This window comes from Uranotaenia lowii, chromosome 1, assembly GCF_029784155.1.
Source record: "Uranotaenia lowii strain MFRU-FL chromosome 1, ASM2978415v1, whole genome shotgun sequence".
Classification (NCBI taxonomy): Eukaryota; Metazoa; Arthropoda; class Insecta; order Diptera; family Culicidae; genus Uranotaenia; species Uranotaenia lowii.
Window position 1 is genome coordinate 103,033,109 of NC_073691.1, and position 13,995 is coordinate 103,047,103.

Below are 13,995 nucleotides of genomic sequence, written 5' to 3' on the forward strand. Positions count from 1 at the left end.
CGATTTTCATTTGGCTTGTTAATTATCAAGTGTATAATTTTTTTTTCTTGATGAAGCGCAGTAGTTTCACGATGCCCCGTCAGATGGCGTATGATTCTGGGCGACTTGTAGTTGTATGGATTCAAGCGCCTCTGATCAGTCTGGGTATCTGGTGTCTGCGACAAAAGCATATATATCAAAAAACCTTGATTAAGAGACAATTGGGATTGGGTCTGCTAAAAAGAATAAAGTTTGCTCTTCTCTTCTACACAGATTTCCGTAAGAATGACAGCTAATCGGAGTGAAGGCTATTGCTTTCTCTATTTAACACACGAGAAATCGTATACTGGGATTGCGAGCGCGCCCATCGCCCATGGAAAAAAGGAAGAAATTCACTCGTCCCTTACTTTTTAGAGAATTCTCAAGTGTATTTTAAGTGTGAATTTGGGTTCAGTGTTCAGATACGTAACTTTGATTGCTGCAAGTGGCGCGAATCTCAATCATTCAATTTCAACAATTTAACTAATATGAATCGCGTTACTTTTTTTTTGGGATTTTAAAAAATCGCATTACTTTTATTTACAATTCAATATATACATATTGCAAGTGGCTAAAATCATAAGTTGAGTTTGATCTTAATATTACTACAACACTGTAGAAGGTGTTGCAAGTTTCCAATTTCCATTTTCTTGAAATAATTTGCCCTCCTTCATTAGTTTACTCAAATGATGGCTAACGTTGTAAGCTGCGGCTTTCCATAGTTCTTCGGGTATTTCTGTATAAATCAGTTCGACAATGTCCATTTCGTTGAAACATGTTGCTGGATTAGTTTTAAAAACTTGGAGTATTTGAGTTTCTCTCTGGTTTCGGTGAGAAATATAATTTACAATCCGCTCGCTAGGATCCTGTCGAATAATTCAAATTTTTTTAAATGACATTAAAAAAACTAATTGAACAACCTACATTGATTATATTTCCATGGCCAGGATAAATAACAATGGGGTTCAAACTTTGAATAACTTTTAAACTTTCCATGTAGTGATAAAGATCCTCAAATACAGCTGTTCCTTCTCCGAGAATACAATCGGCACTAAAGAGCGATTGGTCATCATGTATGAATAACACTATGTGATCGGTTGTATGACCTGGAGTATGAATAACTTCTATTGTCGTTCCATCGAGCTCAAACTTTTGGCCATTCTCAAGGAAGCAGAAAGAGGAATTTTTGATAACAGGTTCTGCATCATCGGTACGAATGTATTTCCATACACGACAGGAGTCTAGAAAAAATGTAATAAATTTTAAGTGGATTATTTTTCCAGTTCTAACATTAAACAAAATACGCAATCGCATTACATACTTACTATTAAAATCTTACCTTTATTTTCAAGAATATCCAGAACATCATCTACTCCACCCACATGATCATGATGCCAATGAGAAACAATAATGTCGTTGATCAAAATGCGTTCATCAATGATCACTTTCTTGAGATTATCAATGTAGTTCGTTACGCCTTTATCTCCTGTATCCAAAAGAATTCGTCTGAATCGTAGAAAAACAATATTAGCATTAATGATATGAGAACACAATTGAAAAAAATATTGGGCTACCTTTTGCCAGAACCGATAATGTAGGTATTAGTCCCTTGCAGAGTCATAGGTCCAGGATTGCACCCGAGAATACGAATTAATTTGGGAGAAATTTTCGTCACAGCCGAAATCGTAGCCATAGCGCTTATTCACTTCGGAGTTGTAGGTCGATTCACGATGACGTATGCTCCGACTGCAAAGGATGCATCCCATGGGCCATGATGGCTCTAGTATGGTGATCTCATATGCCAAATCGCCATTCCGCCATATACACTCTAAGCCGCTACAACCCAAAACCAAGTTGTAATGCCGCAAAATCGGATGAAACTGGCTCCCGACGAAAATAAGTTTGGAGGGGTTTTCTCAAACTTGAGAATAAACGTCATTCTCGCAACTTAATTTTGGGGTACTGTCATTCGGCAGGGTTTTTATTTTTGTTGCTTGAGCTAGTCAAACTTATAAAAAGGGCATACAAATCTTTAATAATAAAAGTGAGCTATTTTTTATCATATTTACTATCTCTTTCATTGAAAATTGGGCAAAATTACTTTCCTTAGAACCGAATAACTCCAATCTTGTTTAATCCGGGGGCTCTAATCACGTACAGACTGCTTTGGCATGGAACCGGAATAACAGCTACAGATGATGAAGCTAGCAGAGCTGATATCCGGAAAGCTACGGAACGGAATTGATAAAAAAAAAGTCCATTTGTTGGCTTCATATGGAGGCCTTCTACCAGCCCATCGATACATCTGGCCTGTCGTCATCTAGGACAATCTGTTAATTGAATAAAAAAAGGTTGTAAAAACGTTCACAATATGGAAAATTCTGACCTAACCTAACAGCTAACAGGAACAACTTTGCCGAGTTGGGTTTCAAGATTAGAAGGCCCATAACCTTCCACGCGACGTGTTCGGGAATAAAAGAATCTCTGCCCAGACATGTTTGCTAAGCCACCTAGCACACTGCTTGGCAAGATAATCCTTGCGTGAGATTGTCTCAAATCCACTCGAGGCAGATCCGGATGTTACATCTATAGAAAAAAGTCTTTCGACGAGAGGGTTGTCCTGAAGACAATACACGGCGTTAATTACTTGAAAAATCAATAAGAATATTTTAATCCATCTTACCAATAATCCAGAAAACCATTATTTTAGGAAGTGCTCCGATTTTCGAAACCAGAAATATCTGAAATCAATTTTACGATTATTTCTTCCGTTGTTCCGGCTTGCTCTTTGAGCATTCGTTCCAACTGTTTGCCCATGTTGTTGAATTGCAGTGGTCTATGTTTAAATACCTTTTTCGCTTTCGGTATGGGTTTTGTTGAATTATTCCCAATTCACTGGAGGCAGATCCGGATGTCGTTCCACTCTTTTTTGATTTCAAAAAGTATACGTCGAAGGGAAGTTCTTGAAGAATATTATCGCTCCTGGAAGTGCAAGTTGATTGTTGCAAGAATCAATAAAGCATATTTCACAATTTATCTTACCATAAAATCACAATTTCACGATGCGCTCCTTGCTGAATATGACAACAATGGCTGAAAACGAAGGCAAAAATAATTTGGGGCAATCAGTTCAAGCAGCGAACTTTTATTTTGAGCTGTTGACAGCAACCCAAAATTAAGAACGAACGCTGAACTTTGTTTTGATGCGGGGCCGTTCTTAATTTTGGGTTGTTTTTATTCTGAGTGTAGAGCATTTCCTGAGACAGATGGTGGTGGGCAATGAGGTACATACAGAGGTGGTGAGATAGGAGCTATGCAAACGTAGTGGTAAAGTTTTTTTCTCGTAAACATTCACGGCAAAAATAAAAAACTCAACCGGCCCTTTTTTGTACGCATCTCCGACAAAAAGTGCAGGGACTTAATGTTAAGTTTAATGCACTAAACTGAACTTTGAGTTTAGCGTATTTGACTCAACGTTAAGTTTAGTGCACTTTACTCACTACAAAGTTTTTTGATATTTTCTTGCCGGTGCGTAGAAACGAAAAATCATTAAAAATAGCGATTTTTTTTTTCGAATTGATTGAAGTAATGAGCAGGTATTCTAATCTAATGTCTTTATTTATAGTTTTTTAAATAATAAATTAATTGCAAGCTACAAATTATTTAAAAAAAACAATTAAAGTAATCTTCGAATGGTACCGAGAGAAGGTATTAAACTTTTCTGCCGCCGTTGATGTTTCCTTCAGGTGGAGGTGCTGCAGATTGACCATTGCCACGGAGAGGTGCGCAGCCATTGCTATCCTTCGAGAGCAGGAAGTCATGTCTAGCCCGGGCCAAGTTTCAATTTCCAAATCATCGAATTGATTAAGTAGATCCCCGAAGATTCCGTTCATACTATCCTGCTTTCCCTTCTGCGGTTGCGTTGCGCAGAAAAACATACTTCTCGTGGTAGAAATCTCGTTCCATAGCATAGGCACAAGAACTTGTGATTGTGCTGATTTTCTTCGATAGAAAGCAGCAGGCAGAGGAAATCTTCGGATCGTGACAAACGTTTCGGCAGCTTAGGTTTAGCGGATGATAGCCGATGGGCTGTAGCCAAACGCGAACGTAATTTGCGATGATTGTCCTCACTTTCGCTCTGAGAAAAAAAAACAATAGCATTATAACTCCAACTTTTAAATCCATGAAAATCGGTAGACTTACCTTTTGCTGCACTATTTTCAGCACCGAGTCAATCCATTTTCTCAATGCCGCAGGACGTTGAGCACTCGAAACTGAACTGGTTGTAGGTATTCTTTTTTGTTGCGTTTCCAGTCCTCCCTCCTGTTGGGAATTCTTGCGAAACTTGACCATGTCGATCGTTGGTGCCATCGTAAATCAGGGCAGGATTGGGAATATCAAAACACTTTACCAGTAGCTGCAGCAGCTCTTGAGGTAAACACACCTATCCTCGGGAACTTCAAGGGCCTCCAGCGTCGTAGCCATGGCCGGATCAATAAACGAGACTAATTCTCTGCCAACTCTCTGTCTCTCTACCGGACAAAGGCATAAGCAAATCGCTAGCGATGACCAGCGCCGGTGATACAAAGGGCGTTCTAGCCAGAAGAATCATTATCATTATCGCACCAGCGGAAGCACCACTCGAGTGGGGCTACCTATTGCGATTCCTCAGTGTTAACGTTGTGGAAGCACTTTTCCTGTAAATAAAAGGAAGGAGTTAGCAAACAATTGGTTCTTACGGTAAACTAATGAAACAAATACCTTGATCGGACCGGTACTCCTTCCAGGGACACTGGGACAGCAATTTTCTGCTGGTGTAAATTCGTCCGGCTTTTGACCAAGATTTTTGCTAGGTGAAATTTAAGAAAGTGGGGTTCGTAAGGGGCCTTTTCTTCCGTCCAATCGCTGACGACCGACGGAACCACCATCGTATTGTAGCCGGTAATATGGTGCCGGGATCTGGTGACTGGCTCTTCCCATTGTTGCTCCAGCACCTGGCGGTCTGACTCCGACTAGAGGAATGGAACCATCGCTGCAGCATCCATGAAAAGGAATGCCTTCCGTCGACCGGTAGGGCCGATATAATATGCACTTGTGATTTTAACTTGTATCGGATAGCGATTTTAGGTAAAAAATTAGTTTTTTCTAGCTTAAATGAAACGCGTTGAAACTTTCCCGTGTTGTTTCGGTCCGTAAAAAAAAAAATGGCTGGCAAAAAAGTACTCACGCAAAACTTTTATTAAAAAATCTTTTGAGTTGCATACAAAATAATAAACGAAAAGTATGCAAGAGAAAGAAAACATAAAAAAACTCTCTGTTGCGTCAAAATAACTTACTCGGTAAGTTTTCGATATTTTGCGTGTTGTAACCAAGACAATGGGTGACGTCACTGCCGACGCAAATATTGACAAAGGCGGCTGCTTGTTATTCTGGTTACCGAACAAACATTCGACAAGTGAGAAAACGTCCTTTTTTCATTCGGTTCGGTTTCGAAACTTCAAACTATATTTGGTGCTTAAACTATCGGGACCGCTAAAAATATGCCATGGATCTATCATATTTGGGAACGGAACTCCCGCTGTCTACAAGTGCTACCGCCAACAAAACTATCACACCGGGACGAAATGTCAGTTTACTATTGTTAGCATCCCTTTTTTCGCTAGGACAGTATCAACGTGCGCGGAGCCACAATTTCCAGGCTCGTGACAAACCTAGATCGAGTACACCGAAATCCAGTAAGTGTCAGGTAAGTGAACGAACCTCATGTATAATTTTGAAACTGACAACGTATGTTTCCATTTTGCACGTTTTACAGGATCCAGTCTGATAATTCCTAGGGCGATGCAGCCATCTCTGACCTGAGGAAAAGCTGTGGAACCTGTTGCAAATGTGATGGATGCAATTGTGGCTGAGAAAAATCCTCCCAAGATTGGTGGCGATTTATTTCAAGGATTTCCGGGGATTTTCTATTACGCTTTTTGTGCATGGTGCATTCGCTATTAGTTCCAAGTTGGCTTTCGTTGATTAATTCGATATAAAGACAAAACATCGTTTTTCTGCTGCCGGAAAGCGTATCGGAGCATTTATCGTGAAAAATAATGTGACCAAAGCTTAACGATGGTAGTTGATTACACAAACAGTTATTGAATAAAGTAATGAAATAGAAATAACTTTTAAGGAATTTTTTAAATACGAATGATCATTCAGAGTACAAAAGAGTTTCCTGTTCTACTCAAAGACACTCAATGAAATCCACACAATGAAAAAATGACTGTGACTTTTAAGAACTGTAAAAACTGAAGTATGAAAAGACTATTCTACAAATAGTTTCCTAAGGTTCATAGAGCGCCAATTAAAAAAGTAAATCTAAACATGATTTACAACTCATATCAGGGCCGTGGAAGAATCTGGATAATCTGAAATAAGAAAAACTAATATTGTATTTTTTAATTCCCACAATACGAAATATACAAAATCTCATAGCAATATATAATTCCATCACATTTCGTTCAAACGCCAATTTGTTCATTCATGACAAAACTGAGCTGAATGTGTGATTTAACTTTCGATGTAGGCTTAGAACGATAGGTTGTACTTTGGAAGCTTACTCTCCAACATCTTATCTGCCTTGTGCCTGCCGAAGCTAGAGTACGATCTAATGCTTTTGTTGAATTCGATTCGGCTAGACTAAACAGAACCGGACCAAGCCGGATCTTCTAACGTAGATCCACGGATACTTCGGAATATTCTTCCCATCAGATTCCAGATACTCCCTCTGAACGATACCTCGGTTGACACAACTGTCTGCGGTTTTTCCAGTTTCTGATAATCCAAACGAAACATTCATCTATTACAACATCCACCGGAAGTACCTGTTCTGGTTGTGGAGTTGTTTCCCGTGGGGACTCTACCAGTTCGGCAATGTTCGACATCATTATCCAGGCAGAGAATGGTTTAAAACTACAAATTCAAAAACAATTATTAATATTAATGTTTCGAAAATTCTTACCTGTTCGTCTGACCTACACATATCGACAAGAGCAGCCCTTGCTGAAAAACAAAACTCAGTTCCGAGTTAGAATCTGCCGGTGTACAAAAACACAGATCGTCGGTAACAAAAGCTGGAAGCATCTTGTCTAGTTGGGACCGTTAGGACACAGTTCTTGGGATCACTCAGGAAATTCACCTTGGTATCGTATCCGGTGATCTCTTTCCGGAGAGACTGCTACAGACTGGCTGCACATTTACAGAAATTCACAGCAATTTACAGACAAACTAAAAAACTCAAAGAATTTTGACCAGATTTTGGGACTGTGGAAAATTTTCATAACAACCCGCCAACTGCTGTTGCCTAGGAAATATTAACACCGTCAGTAGTGACGTAGGCTTTGTTTATGTTTTCATAGTGATCTGCGCCACCTTTCTAGAAATTTATACAGGTTGGGTGGTGGGTAGCTTTTTGTTTTTGTTTTGAAAAAGGTAAACACCCAGCGTGTTTAAATCTAGGGTGGAACAACTTTGACACAAAGTAGGCGCGGTGAAGAAGTGGGGACGGAAGCTAAAATTTTGACAGCCTATTACATTGTTTACGTTTCGTATCAAAGGAAATTAATGAAAAGTATAACGAAACAGTCGTGCCTTGGTAGTGGTGTTTTATATGACGTCACCATCAACTTGATCCAAATCTATTTTTTTTGTTTTTAATACAACAAACAACAGTTACTGTTTTTCTACTCCGTATTATTGCCGCCTTTGTAATCTGTCGAGGACGAATATAAATATCGAGGAAAGTGTATGGCCCTGATGGTCGGTTCCGGCTGGACGGATCGAACTAGCAGAACATCGGACCCAAAATCGGTGGGCACTAGTTTTACTTTTCGCAACCTCCAATAATAACCTTTCATATCGCCATAGATACTTGAGCTTCTGAAAATCAAATTCACCCTGTTGCGGTCTACATCGGACGAGACCAGCAGTACCAAGGCGGACATCAGAAGTGTTTCAGTATGGTTTCGATCAGCAACTGGAAATGTTAGACATCGGAGAACTGGATGAAGATGTAAGTTTTAGAGTTGATTGTCTTTTTGTTAGTCCTAATTGTTTTTGTGTTTTTATTTTAGAACGAAACAGAGCTCCAACATTTTTTTATCTGTTATCGAAACCGTTGCGCTGATTGCCGAAATTGAGCCGAGCTTTCCCGGAATTCCCTTCGGATGCCAGTGTCACTTACACGCAGGTGCCCTTCACGATCGGTTCAGTATTTCGGGCCTCCAGCAGTATATCTTCGTCGAGATCGCCGGAACTAGACTTAATTTCATTGTGAAATTGACAGCGCGGGTAAGCACACTGTTACACGAGCGTTCGGAAAAGGTCAGCACGTCACTTGAGGATCTGATGGCTACCAAAATCGTGAAGGATGTTTTTCAAATTTCAAGTACGCTGCGTAGCTTGCTGCTGGGAATGCACTTTGTGAATTCCGTTCCAAGATTTCTGACGCCTCCGCAGAATGTTCGTAAAGTTCAACTAAGAACGCTGACCAATGCGGGCACCCAATTGTTGCTGGGCGTAATTACGCTCAATTAGTGTCAACCTGCGACCAAAATACCTCGTCCCACTGGACCACTGGTTCAGAGTGATCCGCATCACTTGGATCGAACGACAAGTCGAGCCGTATGCACAAACAAAACAAACATTCGAAGGCCGAGCTGCCTTATGTACTTCAGAAATACATTGCATTTATTGCCAGTGATTTGATTAGACTAATCTGACCCATACGATACACTGTAAATTTTTGCTTCGATTTCCAGCAAAAAAAATTGCTGGAAACGTTCAGCAATCCAAATTTTTGCTGGAAACCAGCAATCGATTTTCTTATTGCTGGATTTTTCAGCATTCGGTTGTGTTCTTGTCATTTTTGCTGGAAAATCAGCAATCGGTTTTCAAATTGCTGGACTTTCCAGCAATTGGTCTAGTTTGCTGGAAAATCAGCAATCGAGTTGTCAAATTGGAGTCTGTTTGTTTTCGTACGCTGAAGCAAGGTGAGACTCTTTTTCACGAATTTTGTTTATGTTAATACCATTTTTTTTTATTTTCCTCTATATTCTAGCAACCAAACATCAAGTCAAGGGTAAGTTTGTATTGGAAATAGATTTATTGGATTCATGAAAGGTATTAATCAAATCTCTATTTCAGGTGGCGAATGATTATCACATTGTCACAAAGCTGCCACCCCGGAGGCGGTGTTGGTATATTGACAAAACATATGTCTCTGCTAATTTATTTAATTCATAATAAAAAAAATGGAAGAAAATAAATGTTTTTTGTTACTTATCATGCGCACAGCCAGTTTCAATATTTAAATTCGAATTGAAATATAAATTTGATACCAAATACAGCCGAATGTTTTGATAGAAATAGCTGATTTCCAGCAATCTGGATTGCTGATTTCCAGCAATTTGAATTGCTGGAAACCAGCATTGATGTTTGCTGATTTTTCCAGCAATTGATATTGCTGGAAATATTGCTGGAAAGTCAGCGGGACAAAAACCAGCAAAATTTTGCTGGTTTCCAGCAAAAAAAAATTGCTGTGTACACAGCAAATTTTTTTTTGCTGGAAACCAGCAAAATTTTGCTGGTTTTTGTCCCGCTGACTTTCCAGCAAAATTTCCAGCAATTTCAATTGCTGGAAAAAACAGCAAACGTTAATGCTGGTTTCCAGCAATTCAAATTGCTGGAAAATCAGCAATCCAGATTGCTGGAAACCAGCTATTTCTTTCAACACAACCGGCAGTATTTAGTATGAAATTTATATTTCAATTCAAAATTACAGTTTAATATTGGCTGTGCATATAATAAGCAATAAAAATTATTATTTTCTCCCATTTTCAATAAGGGATTTATTTATTTAAAAAAAATAATTTTTTTTTACAACTTTCTAAAACCGGCTCTGGGGTGGCCGCTTTGTGCCGCAGTTTTGATCATCCGCCACCTGTAAAAATAGTTTCGATTAGTATCTTCTATGGAATATCTACCTGTACAATAAAAACTTACCCTTGACTTGATGCCTGGTTGCTAGAATATAGAGGAAAATAAAATAATTATATTAATTTAACCTAAATTCGTAAAGTAGAATCTCACCTTACTTCAGCGTACGAAACAAAAACAAACTTCAAATTGACAACTCGGTTACTGATTTTCCAGCAAACTAGATCAATTGCTGGAAAGTCCAGCAATTTGAAAACCGATTGCTGATTTTTCAGCAAAAATGACAAGCACATAACCGAATGCTGAAAAATCCAGCAATTCGAAAATCGATTGCTGGTTTCCAGCAAAAATTTGGATTGCTGAACGTTTCCAGCAATTTTTTTTGCTGGAAATCGAGGCAAAAATTTACAGTGTAGGCAGTACGAATACAGAAATAGACGATAGCCAAGAAAAGAAGATCTGATCAGCTACTACCAGGAGCATAGCAATTTCGTCAAGCAGATGATGGCCGTTGCCTGCAGACATGTGATAGAAAAAACATGGTACATTTAAAATAAATTTGAAGTCAAAACAAAGTATGAAATATTAATTTATCTTTATTGGAGGGAAAAAGACCATATGAAACTATTTTAGAGGAATTTTTTTTTAATCCTGATGATATTTAAGCACCATATTATTATTGATCACCCCCTTTTCAAGGTTTTCGCGATTCGCCCCAATAATAGTTGAGTTTTAAAACATTTCGCAGCGATTTGTAAAAGTCATTCTTGACTTTGGGGAACGAAAGAGTAGAATGCTCGAAGGTTTTTAAAGCCAACCAGAGTACACCGTTTTGACCCAGCAGGAATAATCTTCATCAACGGTTGTTGCATTTGACTTTTTCTGTAACAACAAATCTGTTAATTTGATACGATTCTAGCGATCTGGCAACATTTTTCAATAAGAACCCATCCTTCCTCAACATTTTATTAGCGTGCATCGGATAAGCAGGAAAAATCCCTGACTGGAAAAACAATCATCGAAAGTATCTGCTCGACGAGCCGAAATCTTACGGAATCGGACCACATTCGGATGGAATTTCCGACTGGGCATTGTTTTGCTATTTTGATCCGGAAAAGTTGGTGGCAGCGTGAAGGAGGAAAAAATGACAGAACGTCATTACTAGTTCCGGTGGAAGAAGCGGTGGACGTGCCGTATCGAGTGCGTGGAAAAAAATTAAAGTGGCCACAGAGGCCGTGTGCCGATTTATCGTCCCAAGAGGGAAACGCGTGTGCTCCGCTAGGGGTAAATAGAGAAGGTAGGTGGAAAATCAACCGAAGCGCAAGACGATTTTTCTAATGACTCGCTTCCTCGTAGGCGATTCGGCTCTACACCGGGCCTCGGAACAACTTCACGGCCAGCAACTCTGGGACGACGAACGGAGAATCGCCTCACCAACATCAATCGCAAAAGGGCCAAGTAAGTCAGCTGAAAGCGAATCAGAAGAAGGAAAGTAATTCCACTTTTCTCCCCCCAATCAGGAAAGCCACGTGCTCATCCGGGCCGAAGCCAAACTTCACGAGAAGATCATCGGAAAAGGGGTCGAATTTCGTGAGTACCCTTCGAATTTAAAAGAAGAAACAATAGAGAATATTGATTACACGCTTTCATCGCTAGGACCCCTTTCTTTTTTACCACCACAATCCTGGAAAAAACTTCCTTTTCTCGAGCAAAACCTATTTGGCAATAATATTGCAAGACTGGTTTGGCAAAATCTTCGGCACTCATCACGTTACCACCAATCCTTCCATCCACCAATCACCATCCATCTGGCGAGCCCAGCTGCAAAACATCCTCACCGGAACAAGCTGCACAGCTACGAGGGCCGCATCCTACGTTTGAGGTTAACCTTGCCAGGTGGTCGTTCATCAGAGGTGTCAAGTCTTGCCGGATCAGATTGCAATTCCGGTCGCTTCCATTTCGCTATTCCAGTGGCGCGATTCCAGTGGAGCAATCACCTGCTTCGGTCGTGCTACTCTAGTGGCAACAAAATCCCGGAAAACAGCAACCGAGTCAGGTTTCCAAGGGGGTGTGCATCTGCTGGCAGCACATCTGTGCTCAAGGGTCCCAGGCAACATCCGGTAGGATCGGGCGCCGTGATCAGAGGCAGCCGCCGCTTACGGGACGCAGGGAAGCAGCCACCGCAGGAGGCGAAAGCCGCGTGTACTGCGTGTCGGGTTCGGATTCAGCAATTACCACCGCAGGAGGCGAAAGCCGCGTGTACTGCGTGTTGGTTTCGGTTCAGCAATCACCGCAGGAGGAGAGAACCGCGGGAACTGCGAGCAAGTGTCAGGGAAGCAACCACCGCAGGAGGCGAAAGCCGCGTGTACTGCGTGTTGACTTTGAGTTCGGCAATTACCACCGCAGGAGGCGAAAGCCGCGTGTACTGCGTGTCGGTTTCGGTTCAGCAATCACCGCAGAAGGAGAAAGCCGCGTGTTCTTCGCGCTAGTGTTAGTGTCAGCAACCATCGCAGGAGGCGAAAGCCGCGTGTACTGCGTGCTATTAAAGGTATCAGCAACCACCGCAGGAGGCGAGAGCCGCGTGTACTGCGTGCTGGTTTCAGTGTCGGCGACAACCGCAGGAGGCGAAAGCCGCGTGGACTGCGTCCAGAAACAGGTGGCCAGGACGACTGCAGGAAGCGCAAGGCGCATGTGCTGCGATTGGCAACAATCGTTTCAATCAGGGAAAACGTCGGTCGGCGTGACAGAGTCGTGCCATCGGTTCAGCAGCCTGAGCTGCAACATTACAGCTGCAACAGCACCAAAGGTAGCAATTGCATCGGCGGGAAGAATCAACTGCCATATGCTTCCGGTGGTTCCAGTGGCTGGATGCTCAGATGTCTGGATGCGCTGGTCAGCGCGTCAAATCCATCCGCCACATCAAAGGGCTAGCAACCACGTTGGATTCAGCGAGCGGCAGACAGCAGCAGGAGAATGCATTCAAATGCAAGCCGTAAGTGAGCAAACATGTACACGCAAAATTAATATTATATTGTTGGGACTGGGAAAATGGGAGATAAATGTTGCCCAACAAGAAAATTTAACTGCTATTCTCGACTTTATTTTTGTGGCCTCGTCCACGGTAATGCGACCACCATAACAAATGGCGCCCAACAAAAACGAACCGTATTATTTTGTTCGTTAAATTAAAATATCATCAATTTTAAAATGATATTATGATGTTGTAGTTTTGTAACAGTAATCTAGTATACTCTACTGTTATGCTTATTGATTTTTATCGCTAAAATTATCGTATCGTATCGAATTTTTGTATCTGTAAGTCCACATTATTAAAATATCTGGTTTTTTGATCCAAATAAATAATCATGAATAAACAAATTGAGTTATATCATCTTAATGATGAGGAGATGGAATATGAATTGGCCTTGCGCCATGTTACGAATCTAGCCCCATGCTCTAGAAGAGCCAGGGTGGTCAAGTTAAAAGCCCTTGTCCAAGAGGACACCCTTAGAGACACCATTTATGTTAATTCAGAACACGTAATGTCGCCGGAGTTGAACATCGAGGTCTGCCAGAGGGCAGTTGTAGAATTGAGGAATCATGTTGATTCAGCCACGCAGAATAGAAACGCCGATCAAATGGCTTGCGCGAAATCGAGATTGCTTCATTACCGGCAAAGATTATCACTGATTCCAGTGGTCGCGAATTTAGAGGAAACGCGTAGGGTCGTGTGTGAGCTTGTAGAGACGCTGCTAGCTCAGATAGAGTGTGTGAACAGTGCAGTCAATATGGTGCTAAGTGAAACAGAAAACACTAGCCTTTCAACTAGTGTCCCAACCATCCAGGCAGAGAACAGTAGCAGTAGGGATGCCTGCGATGCGTTGACGATTCCACCGAGGCCACAAGCAGCCGGAAATGATGAAGGAGCACGAGCACGGATGCAAGAAGCGGATGTTGAGCCGTCTTCTCTTCCATTCCAAGGAGGCAGACAAG

At 41.1% G+C, this 13,995-nt stretch overlaps 2 protein-coding genes and 1 long non-coding RNA gene across 3 annotated transcripts; 2 read left to right on the plus strand and 1 right to left on the minus strand.

Annotated features, from left to right (window-relative positions):
* Nucleotides 1-517: 517 nt before the first annotated feature.
* Nucleotides 518-1,769, minus strand: LOC129751444 (beta-lactamase-like protein 2 homolog). Its single transcript, XM_055746957.1, has 4 exons — nucleotides 1,593-1,769; nucleotides 1,358-1,524; nucleotides 943-1,259; nucleotides 518-884 (listed from the first exon to the last, which is right to left on the minus strand). The coding sequence occupies exons 1-4, from the start codon at nucleotides 1,709-1,711 to the stop codon at nucleotides 624-626; spliced, it is 864 nt and encodes a 287-aa protein (XP_055602932.1). The 5' UTR covers nucleotides 1,712-1,769; the 3' UTR covers nucleotides 518-623.
* A 3,623-nt stretch (nucleotides 1,770-5,392) lies between these two features.
* On the plus strand, nucleotides 5,393-6,195 carry LOC129751493 (uncharacterized). Its single transcript, XR_008738728.1, has 2 exons — nucleotides 5,393-5,764; nucleotides 5,834-6,195. It is a non-coding gene; the product is annotated as an uncharacterized LOC129751493 (long non-coding RNA).
* A 1,290-nt stretch (nucleotides 6,196-7,485) lies between these two features.
* Nucleotides 7,486-9,556, plus strand: LOC129751457 (uncharacterized). Its single transcript, XM_055746990.1, has 3 exons — nucleotides 7,486-7,875; nucleotides 7,933-8,077; nucleotides 8,139-9,556. The coding sequence occupies exons 2-3, from the start codon at nucleotides 8,070-8,072 to the stop codon at nucleotides 8,599-8,601; spliced, it is 471 nt and encodes a 156-aa protein (XP_055602965.1). The 5' UTR covers nucleotides 7,486-7,875; nucleotides 7,933-8,069; the 3' UTR covers nucleotides 8,602-9,556.
* Nucleotides 9,557-13,995: the final 4,439 nt, after the last annotated feature.